A 16263-nucleotide genomic window follows, 5' to 3' on the forward strand; every position below is an offset into this window, starting at 1 on the left:
CCAGCTATGATTTATCTATTCTATAAGCTTATTGTCATTTTTTTTTTTATAGGCATGCGATGTTCCACCGGAGAGTTTCATCTTTTTCGTTGAAAGTACAATAAGGATCATCAATTGCTGAAGTTTGGCCTTTTGAAGAGTGTTTTGCTCTGAACTGAAACGTGAATTACCTTAGTTGTAGTCTTTTTCTTGTGCAATCCTCTCCCATTTCCCTTTATCTTTGTTCTGTCATTGCAAAGTGATTTTTCGTTGAACGTGCATCAATTTCAGTCCTTTTGTTTCGTTTTGTTTTTCTTTTTCACATTATCCTCCTCGACTTTTTGCCATTTTGGATCCTTTTGATGATTTAATAGCCATTGTTTTACCTGGACTTACATCAATACAATTCTGATTTTTCTAGCTAATGTATGGAGATCACATATAAGAAGTGTGCTTCAAGAATTCTGATTGTTAGTGGTATGACTGCAAATTTACGGATTTATTGTTATTTCTTACTGTCAGTAAGCTGCAGATGATGACTCAGAGAGGCCATATCCCAGGTTGTTGCCAATTCAAAGGAGAAAAATCGTAATTTCACTGAGACTATTGAGCTGCAGATTGGATTGAAGAACTATGACCCTCAGAAAGACAAGCGTTTCAGTGGCTCAGTTAAGCTCCCTCATATCCTCCTCCCTAAGATGAAGATTTGCATGCTTGGAGATGCTCAGCATGTGGAAGAGGTCAGCAACTTGTTCCATCATTTTCCCCCAACTTTTATTGGGCATCCATAACACCTGACTCTTGCCATTTCACTATGTAATATGTTTACTTTGGATGATATATATTGGAGATATTCTCAGTTCTGTTATTTATGAGGTCTCTTTTATGATATTTACCTCAGGCGGGAAAATAGGACTGGACTGCATGATGTGGAAGGGCTGAAAAAACTTAATAAAACAAGAAGCTTGTTAAGAAGCTGCCAAGAAGTACCATGCATTTTTAGCATCTGAGGCCGTCATCAAGCAAATCCCCGTCTTTTGGGCCCCGGCTAAATAAGGCTGGCAAGTAGTTTCATTTTCTATGTCTTAAATACCTCTCTTGAATACTTAAAATGTCTCGTGTTTTGTTCTACTCTGTCTCAAGTCTGCTTCTGTACGTGATTGAAAATGAGCTGTCGCCTCCTAGGAGCATGACATAGAAGTTTTTGACACAGTTTTAATGGGAATTTTAAAAAAAGTTAGGTATTGTCTATTGTCTTCTGATGAGACGCATGTGAAAAATTTCTTGTTGAGCATTCCCTTTATCCAGAACCAGCAGTATTTTTGCAAGAGGAATGGTTATAATTGCTTATTGGCAACATTAGGGATTCTTCAAGTCTTATTGGCCTCCCTTTTTTCTTCAGTCAGTTAATCAAACCTGAGAAATTTCTGTCGCTTATTATGTTCTAATTGTCTTAATTTTATTTGTGAGTCAATGAATGCTGGTCGTCCTGTAATGAAACTATTGTTACTACCGTCAGGTTATCACTGGCTGTGACAGTGGGAAATTTAAACTTCATTCTTGAGGAATTTGGATCTCTATATATATTATTTGTGAATGCAGGTAAGTTTCCAACACTGGTGACTCATCAAGAATCCTTGGAGTCAAAGTTAATGAAACAAAGCAATGGTGAAGTTTCAACTTAAGAAAGTTCTTTGTATGGGTGTTGCTGTTGGAAACTGCACAATGGAGGAGAAGCAGATCTTCCAGAACGTACAACTTAGTGTCAATTTCCTGGTTTCCTTATTGAAGAAGAATTGGCAAAATGTAAGTTGAGAGACCTTGGACTCCATGTCTGAATATGGGATTATCATAAGTTGGGTCCACTACACATAAATCCATAGAATTCATGGTTAACTTTGCTAGATGGAAAGAAGCCACAAATTCAGTGCTTGTGTATTAATGTGAGCTTGTTTTTGTTTGTTACTTACCAAAGGGAAATTAGTGAATATGTTCTTTTTCTGCTCCAAATAAAATTATATATATGTAAATGGGTGTTGGTCTATGCTAACTCACTGGTTTTCTCTGCTGAATCCTGCTTTGACAACTATCTAGGCAACTGCTGGTTCAGCCTGATGGGGTTTGTCAAGATTTCAGAGGTCTAATTGAGGGCCGGATGCCCGGATTGGGAGTTTTGAAGTGGTTACAGGGAGGCAACCCTCGCTGTTGATAAAATACTTTAATGAAAAAACACAGTAACCACTCCCTCCTGTTTGCAGCAAGGAAAAAAAAAACCGGACCGGACCGGCCGGTTCAACCCGGAAAACCGGTGAACCGGTCACCAGTCCGGTCTGGTTCACCTAAAAAACCGGCCCACAGTTGAACCGGTGGAAAACCGGTTCAACCAGTCAAAACCGGTGCTGAACCGGTAATCACCGGTACCCGGTTCACTTTTTTTTGACTGAAGTTGAACCCGTCGTTTTGTTAAAAAAAAAAAACTCTCAATGAAAATCTCCTTCGGCCCTCACTCTCATCTAGCTACCAACTTCGCCTTCGATCTTCTCATCTCCTAAATCTGAAAATCTCCTCCCCCCAAATTGCAGAATCGCCTTGCTCCTTCTCCCAGATTCCAACCTTTCCCTCCACCGGAATCCATACCTTCACTGACGGCGGACCTCCTAGTTGCCATTCACCGACAGATCTCTTGCTTCGCCTTTGCCGTTCACTAGCACGTGCTTCCCCTGTCGCAGCTCAGATCGCAAGTCGCAGCTCAGATCGCAAGTCGCAGCTCACTGGCGTTATGCTTCAAGGATGTTCTGCTTCGCCTTCGTTCACAGAAGCTACCTTTGGTCTGTGCGTTGAGGTATATTATGATAAAATTATAAAAGATAAAAACTAGTGAATGTTCAGCTTGTGGGTGAACATCTGCTGTCTTGTTTCCATGGTAAAACTCGTGCAATTGCCTGAATTGCATATTTGGTGATTAACTACAATTTCCATTTGCTTTCAAGTGTTGGTAAAGTGTTGTATAACTATTAAGTTTGAATTGAATTGTACCAGAAAAAAGTATGAATTGAATTAATTCAAGAAAATTTTATTTGATATTATGATAAAATTATAAAAGATAAAAATTTAATTTTTAAGATATGTATTTTATTAATGTTCATTTGGTATAATTAAACATTTAAACTACTTCGTTAGCTTCTTATATTTTTCTCAGTGATTATTATTTGTGGATTTTGTTCTATCTAATGTTGTCAATTAAATTTTATTATTTAATATGACCGGTCCAACCCCGTCCGACCCCGGTCCGACCAATAACCCTTGACCCACTGCCTGGACCGGTTTAGTTCCCGGTCCGGTTTTTTTGTTCCTTGGTTTGCAGGTTAGGAAATCTTAAAAGCGCTGGAGTGGATTAGGGTGAAATCCCATCCCAAACCCTAATGTCGAGAGTTTGGAATTTGCATTATGGGTGGGTTAGGATGAGCGGACGCTCTTCCACTTTTATTTTAAATATTGGATGAAGAATTAAGATTTTTACCCCATCACTCCCAACAACCTATCCTCCGACCCAGCCCTTTGGTAGATTTCTCAATTGTTAGTTTTGAAACGTACTGTGCATGTGTTGAAAACTAGTCAGTTTGAATGAAACCATGGCATGCAATGATAAATTCTAACTGTAAGGTTTGCTACTGTTCCATGATTATTCTTGGCTAAAACTAACCTTTGTGCCCTTTTTGTTTGCATGGAAAACAGGTGAGGTGCTTGTACCTTAAAAGTACTATGGGGAGTGCAATCCGAGTATTTTAGATCCCATTACTTCCATTCCCAGCTGCAGGGTGGCGAAGCTGTGATGTGCAGCTCTAAGCTTATTCATAACTAATTCTTCATATCAATTTTGTTTTTGTTGACGGTTTTGTTAAATTTGCTGTGATTGGCGACTGAGAAAATTTTATCCGTTCGTTTCCTTATTTGGTACCTAAATGGTGTTCTGAAATTTAGTTTGCTTACATATTACTGTTTCAACTGGGCACGGATCGTCTCACAATAATTTCGAAGGTTTTGACATTCTTATTTATAAAGTATTTTGTAAAATTTATTTTGTTGCTAATATTTTTCCAAAAATATCTTTAAAAATAATTGTGTGGGGGAGTGGGAATAATCAATAGCTTATGACAGAGAAAATAAGAGAGAAATGAGTATTTAAGTGGATTTTTATGAACAAAAGATTAATTTTCTTAGTATGCGCGGGAAGAGAGGGAGTAATGGTTATTTGTCATAGCACTTTTGAAAGACCTCAATCAAGATGCTAAGTGCTAGCTTGTGCTTCTCTAGTCATCAAAACGAGAAAAAGAAAAATAGATAGATGCACGCTTAGAAATCAAGCTGTTCGAGAAATTATTCCTTTTATTTCCTTTCTTTCCACCATCAGTCGTGATTTTCAAATGTGCGTCTCATAAAAATGAAAGGATATGACAAAACATTATGCAGGATGCTGTCCAGTGCTACGTCATATAGTGTACACGGACACGCTCCTTAAAGCGTCAGCATTACCTTGCATTCCACACATCCATTACCAACTTGATGCAGCCTATATCTTACTTGCCAGCTTGATCTTATTTTTGGCATATCCGCATCATACATTCAATAAATCAGACTAAATAAACGTGTTATTGTTTCCCCTAGGGAGATACAAAATGCGTCTCAGGGGACTTAATAAACAGTATACTAGGACCGATATCATCAAAACATATGAGCAGCGGGAGGAGTCAGGAGGGACTCGCAAGTAACTAAAGTTTTACCATGAATGAACTCTTGCAACTACACCACCAACTGCACTTGGGTTTTCCGTCACCTGCAAGTTACCAAAAACTAGCCATAACTCATCATGGATTATACATCATAAGCAAGTTTTGAAACTTATATTAGGCATGCCCTAGTGAGATTGAAGACAAAACATGATTGTGGAATCACTCAAAAGTAGTTTTTACAGATTATGTATTTAAATTACAAGAACACATCTGATTATGGATAATTGTGCCGTACAAGATGCTTAACAAGCGGACTAGCTACATTAAACTGAAGTGCATGGCATGGCATAGCTAAACTATTAAAAGATAAATCAACTTTATTTAGAAAAATTTCTACAACCAACATTCTAATATCTTCAACCCGAATATGGCCATAATCCTAATTGTCTCTAATCTAAATAATTTCGCATCATTGATAAGAAGTACAGGTAAAATATCATAACAGCAACAACAACTACTAACCAACTCCTTTGATCTTTGATGTAAAACCTAATTACTTAATTTGAGTACATTAAGATGTTAGTTAAATCAGTTAATATGATATTTTTTCTAAAACATCTTAATATTCTCCCTTCATTCCCTCACTCCTTTTCCTATTTGGTTATTGTTGAAGGAATATCAATAGAGTTAATTTAGAAAAAAAATTGATAAACATGTGAAATAAGTCTTACATTAAGAACCGGGGAGTATGATACAATAAAACACCATGTTAAATTTACGAAACAGGTTTGCAACCGAACGAATATGAAGATGACTTTAAATAAACATGATGTTCATAGCTCAAAAGTTTGTTTAACTTACTACAAAAGCTGAACGTATTAGCTCTTCAACATAGTCAACGGTTGCTCCTTTTACAAAGTCATAGGAAACATTATCAACAACTAATTTAATACCTTCTCTCTCAAAAACTCTGCCAGCATAAAAACGTTGCAAGAGACAAGTGATTAGCATATTTATATACAACCGAGAAGATTACAAATCATCATCTGTATTTTCACAATAACAAATATAGACTAACAAGCACATGTACGAATTTTCACAGGGGAAAGAAGATACCTGTCATCTGAATTTATTCTGTCATCTAGATTGAACACATATTGGAATCCAGAACACCCACCAGTTTCCACACTCAAACGAAGCATTTTCTCATCTGCTGATGATTCATTGGCTACTAATTCTTTCATTCTCTGTTAATCAATTAATAAATTACAAAAATAGGTTGGTAATCGAACTTGTAATTACATACATCTCACTTGCATTCGATAAAATCACGAGCAAGGAGAGAATGTCCATCAAACAAATTAAACATTATACAACAACACTTCAGTACCATAACGGGCATTAAAAAAAAAAAATACCGTAAAATTTAGATCATATTTATCATCTTTTAACAAGGTTTTCACAGACAATGAATCCTGCAGCAACCCTTTCAACTGGAGACTTAGGAGTACTTCAGCTTCCTCCTTTTTATTAAAAACAGACTAAGTTTTCAAGTTGAATCGGCCATGTTTAAGAAACTTCACGTGCATCTGTAAACAGAACAGCATGTTCTTATTAAAGCCCCCAGCAATAAATTTGGTGGTTTATCAGGAAAGAAATTTAATGAGTTGAGGGCACTTGCTAATGACGTAAGGAGAAATGACTAATATGGTTAGGAAGTAGCCTCCGAATTACATCTCACTAACACGGTAACAGTGATTAACATGATTATGTTTGTGTTTCTCCAAAGCAGTAAATGGTGTTGGAGACAAATAACAGCTTAGAACTTTTTCACTTGATGTTTGATCTTAAGCACTTTGATGGATGAACTTTAAATTCTTACTTCTTATGAACAAAATCAAGATAAATTGCGTAACCTTGTACCCAAAAAAAAAAAAAAAGGAAGAAGATAAATTGTGTAACCAAAGTTACCAAACAAATAACAAAGCAGGGGATTGACATCCCTTTCCAATCACACTATGAAATAACCAACTGACACAAGAATCATAAAATTGCAGAGAAGACCTGGTGAATATGACATTTTGTAAAACTGGTTATGTTTCTATCTGGAATTGCTTTCTTTCACTACAACTTTTCCGCTCTTAACCTCCTAAGCCTTACTAAACAATCCATCATAACAGAAGGAACTTTGATCTACACTTTTAACAGAAGATTTTCCCCGGGACTCAACTTGCCATGCTCTACACCCCCACCCTTGCCCCTCGCCAAGCCAAGCCAATACAACATGATACAACTGCAAAGGTACAAAGACTTACACCATTGGAGGAATATCACATGGGAAGGCAAGGAGGAATTTAGCCATGTCAGAGCAAGTTGTTGCACAGTTAAATATTTTGTGCCTTGGAATTGGGTAGCATCAACTTACAAGAGCTAAGGCAGGATACAAATGGGGGAAGGGTACTGAAAAAGGGGTGTTGAGGAAGGAAATAGTCTTGGTTATTGGAGTTTCTATCTCTTTCACGAATAAGAGATCCTAAGTTCTCTCTAGTATTGGTTTCTTTCATACTTGGATCCAATTTTGTTTTCTTTGATGGGCTCCTGTCAAACCCCGAAACTAATCCTAAGATGATTTTAACATCTTTGTCCTGGAGAAGTAATCCTTTTTCCGTTGTTTATATAATAAGGAAAAGAGGGGATATCGTCAATATTCGAATGGTAGAAGCATAAACTTATATCCTATTTTACAGTAAGCAAATTTCTGTACTTGAATTTGCCCAAGGGCAGACACACGGAAATGATTAATCCCTTTAACAAATAAATTCAATCAGATTCCCATCTTCATGATACCGGGGGAAAAAAAAAGCATATTAAACCGTAACTCTAATTAATCAAAAGTTGTGAAGTTATCAAGCAAAAACAAATATAAAGTGGCAGAGCAGTAGCATGTATTCTTGTTGATAGAGCAAGACATACTTGTATACAATTTTCAGTCATTTGAACTGGCTCACGAGAAAACGACGAAGACGGAGACGAGGGAGAGGCATGGTGAAGAACAGCAGCAGAAGACGAGCTCAGAAGCCTCTGGTTCTGTCGAATTCGAGCAGTAAAAAATGGCGTGAAGCGTCGAATTAGCGATCCTGACATGGCTATCTCCGTCTCCCCTTCCTCCTCCAACGAACAATTCGTTGTCAGATTGTATAAGCTTCTACTTGATCCCTACGGCCTACAGAGGATCCGCGGCAGTGGACCGTGGTCGGAACGAAACGATGCGTTGCAAGACCTTTCCTGATGGGAAAAAAGGAAATATTGCAGAACAGCGCGTCCCTATGTACGAGGCAAAATCTGAACCGTCCATGAATTGAAGGCCATAAATGCTGTATCAAAATTAAAATATCAACATTCACCTAAATATATATATATATATATATATCAACGTCGTCGTTTTCAATCTTCAACACATTCTCACAGGTCACGGCTCCTCATCAGATGCTGAGTCTAGAAGGCGAGGTTTCGATTCCCACAAAGCCCAAGGGCTCATAGCATCTCACTCGAACTCTTTTCTCGCCCCCAAACTGCGCCTCTCGCTAACCCAATTTCAATCGCGAGTAAAACCGGTGGCATTGAGGGGCTGCATCTGTTCTCGAATCATTAATTTGATGATTGTACTATCATTTTGTGCTCAGAAGAAGGTAAGAAGGTGAAGAAAACTTTCAAATCGTTGTCCTTAATATGCGGGTAGAATTTAGGTATTGAGTAATGGACTAGGATTCGTTGAAGGTTAAAGCTGTTATTACTAGGTGCTAGTACAATGTAGCTGTTATGGGGAAAATTACTGATTGGTGCGATTTAGCTGTGATGCTGATGATATTGATCATATTTTATTCTTCTGAGCTAGCTGCTACACCAATGCTTGAGGGAGTTAGATAGACTTATGTGCATCTGTTGAGAAATCTCTCTTCAATGATGTACAGTGTTTGTGTGTGTTGCCATTTGGGAAGAAATTATTTTGGACGACAATGTGCTAATATCATTGAGAGCTACGCTTTACCCGTAGGTTTTATAAGGGCAGTCAAAATAACTACTTCTGTACTGTAGATTATTGACTGTAGAAATTAATTGAGGTTTTTTCTTTTTGTGCCCCCGATTTAAGGGTATAATTTAGGTTAGAGAAATGAACTCTATGGCACTCATGTGCATTACTGATCTTATTAATAAATTTAGTTTATTCTTTCTGGCTTTCTGAGGATGATTGAAAAATGCTCTTATGATATCCAATGGTTGGTTTGAATTAATGGTATGCATCGTGTCTGGATTTGTTTTTCAGAAGCGATGTAATTAAAAATAATTATGTAAAGAAAGTTTTGTCTGGACTTATGTGAGAACTTTTTTTAAGTCCAAGGTAACTTCCACAGGAACAAAAGTTGCGCTGAAGAAGATGCAGAACAGTGAATCAGCTGGCCTGGAGCAGAAGTTAAGAGCCAGAAAATTAGAAGTCTCAGACAACGGAAAAGGTTTCCTAGAGTTACTACAACAACTTAGTGTCTGTGATTCTGTTTCTGACAAGGAATTTCAGGATCGATTTCACGAGCTCAGTTCTCTTGGAGATGATCATGTTATTTGTGTCATAGAAGATGAACTTTGTGGGAAGATTATTGCTACAGGGAGTGTGTTCATCGAAAAGAAATTTCTAAGAAATTGTGGCAAAGTTGGACACATTGAAGATGTAGTTGTTGATTCCAGTGCCCGGGGAAACCAATTGGGAAGGAAAGTAATCCAGTTCCTTACAGATCATGCTCGTTCAATGGGGTGCTATAAGGTGATACTTGATTGCAGCCTTGAGAACAAAGTGTTCTATGAGAAGTGTGGCTTCAAGCAGAATTCTGTTCAGATGGCCATGTATTTCGTTTGAGGGACGGTGTTTTACCAATTGCCCTCGTTATTTTGTTGTAGTCGAATGTTCTTATAAAAGGGTATTGACATAAATCGTTGTTCGTTTTCGAGTTTTTATTGTCTGACCAGAGATGTTGTCTTAGGCTTTGTGTTATGAGCACGGAATACGGGTTCAGGAAATCTGCTCTTCATTTTGTTATCTTCTACACAGATCACTAATCACAATCGAAGGGATGCATTCTCTATAAAATAAGGCACTCGGCCTATTCAAGGTCACACCATAACTACAAAAGTCAAATCATAGGCCCATCCCAAAATTGCTTGATTATTTTTCTCTCCTCTTATAAACATGTTCACTGGAGGCACTGAGAAGCTCTTTACTCTCACTAAATTTATACGATGATTCAAATTAAGTTATAAAGTTAAGCCAAACCATTTGCTGATCACAAGCCTTGGTTTCTTGTAACTTTATCATAAATTATAAAAAAGTATATGAACATGTCTTCATACCTTGACACCTGCTGGAGAGTTTCCAGGTTTAGCAGTGGTTGTACTTCCAAAATTGAGCTTTGGAGACTCCATTCAAATTCAATTGAGTTCCCCTGTAATTAGACTAAGGGGTTCGGGACTGCATACGGATGTTATTTTATTTTATAAACAACTCCCCCCCCCCCCTTTTTTTTTTTACCAGAACAACTTTTTCCCCTTATAATCACTTAATCAGAGTAAGTTTTATATAAACTCGTAAAATCTACGCAATTTTATAGTCTTGATGCTAATGAGTTACGCATTGCCCCAGGAGAAAAGTGGGGCGCACAGGTGCAAATAAAACAGCGGGGTTTTCTCGAATTCGCATCTCCCGGGAAAAATCATAACCTCTTGATGTGACGTATTCACTCGATTTCTGCACTCGGCGACGGAAATTCAAAAAATCCAGAACCATAACCTGTACGTTCACGGCGAGGCTACCATTCTCTCCTGAACACTGAAGGTCGTAAACGAATTCGGAAGGAAAAATGCTTCTCTTCAAACCTCTGTTGCTTGCAGAAACCCAATCGCTAGTCTTCGCCCCTCTTCCAAGAACACCTGATAAAACCTCATCGATTATCACTACTTCTGCGTCCAGCAACAGAATCAGCACAGCTCCGACGCAGCGAAGAACCATGTCTGCGTTTGAAGTGCGATACTCTCTACTTTTCGCTCTTGCTTCCCAAGCCACTTCTTTGTCTCAGAGACGTAAATGTCCAATTTTTTTTCCTTATAAGCTTTTCCTATCTTTGCTTTGCTATCAATCTAATTCACTTGATTATTTTTACGGATATTCATCACAGTTCTAGCGGACGCGGCCGCTGAGACTGCTAAATACATTTTTCCTAAAAGATTTGAAAGTCGGACTCTCGAAGAGGCTCTGATGGCAGGTATTATAAATGATTGATTTTCATACTCAAATATGAAGTTGTTCTAATTGTTCCTTTTCCGGTTGTGCGAATTATTTTGGATTCTCTGTAGTTCCGGAGCTTGAGACTGTGAAGTTCAAAGTTCTGGGTACGCGGGACCGGTATGAGATCAGGGAAATTGAGGTATATCTAGGTTCCATCTGTATTTACTGGAAGTAGCTTGGCTAAGGAAAATTTTTTTGTCTAGAAAACGAGTACCTTATATATAGTGTGGAAAACTGGCTGCCCATGGCGTGCCTGTGGGTTAAAGTAAATCTTCATTGAATTTGATTTTTCCTTCCGCAGTACCCCCAACATTTTAAGGAGGGTGGTGCACGATAGAGGAAAGGGGCTAGGGAGAAGGGGGAGGGAGGGAGAAATAAAAAGAAAAGAAATGAAACTTACGTGATGCACGAAAAGGATTTGGAGTTATATGAGCTTCCTTGTAGTACTTGTACACACACACACTGGGCACAAAACTCTCCATATGCTTAGAAAAAAGAGTAATATGCTATTATGGTGAACAATCTTGTCTTGGGCTGTCGGGCATGTCTCCCCTTAATGTGATTTTATCCATGCAGCCTTACTTTGTAGCAGAGACTACGATGCCTGGGAAGAGCGGCTTTGACTTCTATGGTGCCTCCCGGTCCTTTAATGTCCTAGCCGAGTATCTTTTTGGCAAGGTTATTTTTAGTTTCAGAACTGAACTCCAATTACGTTACTTTGCTGCTTTTGGTCACTACACCTCTTTCTTCTGAGTAATGGTGCTCGCACATCACTTACACCCGTACAGTCCTTGCTCTCTTCATTGCAAATAACCAACTTTATACACATTCACTGTTAGGAAGTGAAACTATTGCACGTGTAAATGATGTATAAATTATATTTATTGTTCTTTTTCCTTCCTGTTTCAAAATGAGTAATGGAATTATGTTGCTGTTCTGACTGTAGAATACAAAAAAGGAGAAAATGGAGATGACAACGCCTGTTTTTACACGCAAGGATGAGAATGATGGGGTTAAAATGGATATGACAACACCTGTGTTGACAACAAGGGTACCATTCTTTTCCATGGAATTTGTGCAATTGCCATCTTTATCTTTACTTTTATACGTCTTATACAATGCCAATGAGGCTATCAATAATTTGAGATCTTTTGTTTAATAAATATCACCATATCTCTTTGGAGATAAAAGTGAAAATAATAACAAGGAGCTTAACATCCAAAACTGACAAACCCCTGCAGACATAGCATAAAGTCTGTGAAACGCAACTGAACATGGACGAAAGTAATCCTAACTTATTCTGGTTGTGGTAGTGAAATGATTGGATCTAACTTATTCTCAAAATGGATTATTTTTACCTCCCAATGATCAGCTTGACAGAATTCAAGCTTAATTGAATGAGAGCTTTTTTAACAATTTAATTGTGGCTATATTGTATAAAAGGGGATCATGGTTTTTCTTGTGGTTAGTTCAGAACATGCATAGGATACTGCATTTCCTTCGATATTTTTTTTTTCCAATAATGATCTGATTCAGTAATGATATTATCTTAGGTGGAAGATCAAGGAAAGTGGAACATGTCTTTTGTCATGCCGTCAAAGTATGGTGGCAACTTACCGTTGCCTAAAGATTCCTCTGTGACGATAAAAGAGGTCCCCAGAAAAATAGTTGCGGTGGTTGCCTTTTCAGGTTAGCCCTTGCCTAAAAAGAAGTTAAATGCGGAATTTTTTTCTTCTTCATCTTTGGTTACAGTTATATTAGATAGTAAAGTTGTACCGCTTTAAATTTTCAGTATTATTGAAAGTACAAAGTCCACAATTTAGATTATGAGAGTTATGGGGATGCGTGCATGTTTAAATGCACCAAACTCCATTCTTTCATAGTAGCCCTGTGAAGTTAAAAACGAGCTAATCAGCCTCATGCCATTAGTTGTGCTGAGCACGAGGGAAAAAAAGGAAAAGAAATCATTTCTATTTAAATGTTTTTCAGTCCCATTTAAATATTTTACCTTTTTTATGTTCTGAATCAGGTTACGTGGATGATGAAGAAGTCAAGCGACGAGAATTGAAACTACGAGAAGCATTGAAAAGGGACAGAGAATTTAAAATTAAAGAAGGCACTTCAGTAGAAGTTGCACAGGTGAGAGCTACAGGGGCTACTTGGCATGCAGTTTTATTAATATGTTTCCCGATGTTTGGGATTTTGAATTTCCAGGATACTAAGGATAAAAAGTCTCAATTGACTGACCTCTTTGTCCAACTTCTTGTAATGCCATTTGTTCTGTTTTTATTACAGTATAATCCCCCATTCACCCTTCCTTTTCAACGTCGCAACGAGATTGCATTGGAGGTGGAACGGAAAGATGAATAGGAAAACTGATCTGTCCTCCAAATTTATGATCAGGATTCAGGAGGTACTCTTAAATTTTCAGCAGCCCTATCATAAATAGTAAAAAAGAACTGATCCAGTACCACATGAATCAGAGACTCCAATACCAGAAGATCTTGTGTACTTAATTGTTATGCATGTCATTTGTATAGTTAGATTACAATTTTACAGTCACTTGGTGGAGCGTTCTGACATTTTCATTTAATCTGAAATGCTGTAATAAAGTTTCTATATATTGAGCTTATTATAATAATTCTTTTACTATCTCAATTATTTTGGGGCCAGTGTTTTATTATCTCAATCTAAAACCTAGGTAGCATAAGAATAAAATGTTTTTTAATGTTCAATATCTTGACTGTGATTATTTGTTTCATTCATTTACACATATATTTAATTTTCAGTAATATGGTCACATGCTCTGTAGTTCAAATAATATATCAAAATTTAATACGCATAGTTTTGAGGCATTACATGATACTAAACGCGGGTAATTTTCTTGAGAGGGATAGCTCCTTCCACTGCACCATTTGTTTTCAGGCATGTTGACATTAACTTGAAAATGTCTCTCTAAAGGGTGGTGTTAAACACTATTGCTTCCCCCTCTCGTGCCAGCGAAGATCCAAAAATAAAGTAATTCGAGCATGGCCTGCACTTGTCACCAAATCACTGATAATAATTAACATCTGAAAATTCAAAAAATATACTTGTAATAAAGGTAAATAAGATAATTATTAGCCATAGTCCAGTCAATTATACAAAAAGGTAAAAAAAAAATTTCCAAAATTTGTGTATGATTACTATTGAGATAAATCAAGAGGCCCGGGGATGAGAATTTTCTGAAGAAAACCTAACAAGGGAGTTGTCAATTTTACTCCATAAGACTTGTATATTGGGTTCTTCTTTTCATTAAGAGGTGATTTCCAAGGATGATTTACACAGTTAAAAGAAAATGAGAAGGGGGAGAATATGGAGAGGTTCAATAGATTGTCGCTGTAGTTGAAAATTTCGCACATGAAAATTCAAACGTTTTTCGATTTTCATCTGACTTTATGAGAGAGTATATTGTTGAAAAATAAAATAAAAAAATATGAAGAAAGGAAAATGATGAAGATAATAAGACATAATAAAAAATTTATTACTATTTCGGTCTTTAATATAAGATTTATTTTATTAATTAAATTAAATTAATAAAGTTAAGTAAGATAGTTAATTATAAAAAATATGACATTTTTCCTAAAATACCATAATCATTTTTCTTAATATCCTCCCTCTATATCCTATTTGATTATGGTTGAAAGAGTATCAATATGTGCAATTTAAAAAAAACTGATAAATATGATAAATAAGTCTTATATTTAAGATTAAAATAAACTTAACAATTAGGTCATATAGTAAAAATCAAACGAGCATATAATATCAGTGTAGGGTAACAAGACATGGAGAGGCATAGAACAGTGACCTCGGATTTTACCGTTATATCCTGCGCGCGCACGTGATTTTGCGACAATCATTGGGGTAATCAACAAGAGAATTTTAAATTGAATACATAGGTATTTGTAGTCTCTCTCGATGCATGTGACAAACTTGTATGCATGTTTGAAGGATATATGTAATAAGTTTAATTATATATTGCTGGTCCAAAAAAAGTTTGATTATATATTTGAAATTTTTAATTCATTTAAAACTTAAAGAGGTTCGCTTATTTTCAAGGAACAAAAAACCGGACCGGAAACTCAACCAGTCCAGACAGTAGGTCAAGGGTTACTGGTCGGACCGTGGTCGGACCGGGGTCGGACCGGTCATAATAAAATAATAAAATTTAATTCATAACAATTAAGTGAAACAAAATTCATAAGTAATAAACTAATAATCACTGAAGGGAATATAAGAAAAATTAGTTTAAATGTTTAATTATACAAAATGAATATTAAGAATACATATCTTCATCAATATACTAATAAGTCAAACAACACTCCCCTTCCTTCCCAAGTCTCACGGCGATGGATCAAGTCAAAACTCAAAAGTAGTTTAAATGTTTATATTCTCCTCCATTCTCAAATCTCACGGCTATGGATCAAGACACTCCCCTCCCTTCTCATATCTCACGAGTCGTTCATTACTAATGACCCAAAAAATTGCTTTAACCAGTAGCTATCAGACAGAAGCAGCTAAAACAACTCAATGCTTGAACGAAGGTGAAAAGAAAAGGTATTGAGCTTACCTACAAGGCTACAACTCAATGTCTGCATCGAAGGTGAAGCAGGATGTCCGTGAACAACGAAGGTGAAGCAGGACGACAGCGAGGAGAGCATGGACTATGGAGACTCGTGACTTGCTACATGAGCTACAAAGGTGAACGGAGAAGGCGAAGGCAAACGACAAAGTCGAAGCAGAGCTGCGAAGGCAAAGGCGAACAGTGAAGTCGAAGCAGAGCTGCGAACGGCGAAGGCGAACGGCGAAGTCGAAGCAGAGCTGCGAAGGCAAAGGCGAACGGCGAATTCGAAGCAGAGCTGCGAACGGCGAACGGCGAAGTCGAAGCAGAGCTGCGAAGGCGAAGGCAAAGCAGAGCTGCGAATGGAGCCACGGAGGAGGGAGTGCCAATGTCAGTGATGAGGTGACGCTATGGATCCGATTTTGCTGGGTTCACGGCAAGAATTTGGGACTGGGAGCCAGTGGAAGAGACCTCGGCGATTCAGTCACAAATGGGGGAGGGCTGGAGGAGGACCGACCGACTGAGGGTTGAGTCGAGACTGGCAGGTTGGGAAGGGAGGAAGAGAGTTTTTTTTAAAAAAAAGGTAGTAAAACGACGTCATTTCTGTGGCTGGGCAACCAAAA

At 37.5% G+C, this 16263-nt stretch overlaps 3 protein-coding genes and 1 pseudogene across 5 annotated transcripts; 3 read left to right on the forward strand and 1 right to left on the reverse strand.

Moving 5' to 3' along the window:
• Positions 1 to 523: 523 nt before the first annotated feature.
• Positions 524 to 3795, forward strand: LOC114728556 (60S ribosomal protein L10a-like; annotated as a pseudogene).
• A 961-nt stretch (positions 3796 to 4756) lies between these two features.
• LOC114728555 (iron-sulfur assembly protein IscA-like 2, mitochondrial) lies at positions 4757 to 7947 on the reverse strand. The gene is made up of 4 exons (XM_028915467.1): positions 7683 to 7947; positions 5826 to 5956; positions 5571 to 5679; positions 4757 to 4813 (listed from the first exon to the last, which is right to left on the reverse strand). Exons 1-4 carry the CDS (start codon positions 7851 to 7853, stop codon positions 4757 to 4759), a joined length of 468 nt encoding a protein of 155 aa, XP_028771300.1. The 5' UTR covers positions 7854 to 7947.
• Positions 7948 to 8193: 246 nt separating this feature from the next.
• On the forward strand, positions 8194 to 9779 carry LOC114728554 (glucosamine 6-phosphate N-acetyltransferase-like). 3 transcript variants are annotated; one of them, XM_028915463.1, is made up of 2 exons: positions 8194 to 8398; positions 9103 to 9779. In XM_028915463.1, the coding sequence occupies exons 1-2, from the start codon at positions 8366 to 8368 to the stop codon at positions 9616 to 9618; spliced, it is 549 nt and encodes a 182-aa protein (XP_028771296.1). In that variant the 5' UTR covers positions 8194 to 8365; the 3' UTR covers positions 9619 to 9779. The 3 variants fall into 3 exon arrangements, with proteins under 3 accessions (XP_028771296.1, XP_028771299.1, XP_028771298.1); XM_028915466.1 differs by having other exon boundaries at positions 8197 to 8406; positions 9122 to 9779; XM_028915465.1 differs by having other exon boundaries at positions 8197 to 8398; positions 9122 to 9779.
• A 668-nt stretch (positions 9780 to 10447) lies between these two features.
• Positions 10448 to 13701, forward strand: LOC114728553 (heme-binding-like protein At3g10130, chloroplastic). The gene is made up of 8 exons (XM_028915462.1): positions 10448 to 10835; positions 10931 to 11017; positions 11109 to 11179; positions 11617 to 11718; positions 11987 to 12091; positions 12594 to 12729; positions 13070 to 13179; positions 13336 to 13701. Exons 1-8 carry the CDS (start codon positions 10616 to 10618, stop codon positions 13408 to 13410), a joined length of 906 nt encoding a protein of 301 aa, XP_028771295.1. The 5' UTR covers positions 10448 to 10615; the 3' UTR covers positions 13411 to 13701.
• The last annotated feature ends 2562 nt before the right edge of the window (positions 13702 to 16263 follow it).

The sequence above is a fragment of the Neltuma alba genome, unplaced genomic scaffold (genome assembly GCF_004799145.2).
Source record: "Neltuma alba isolate B1F8T4 unplaced genomic scaffold, ASM479914v2 tig00012551_pilon, whole genome shotgun sequence".
Lineage (NCBI taxonomy): Eukaryota > Viridiplantae > Streptophyta > Magnoliopsida > Fabales > Fabaceae > Neltuma > Neltuma alba.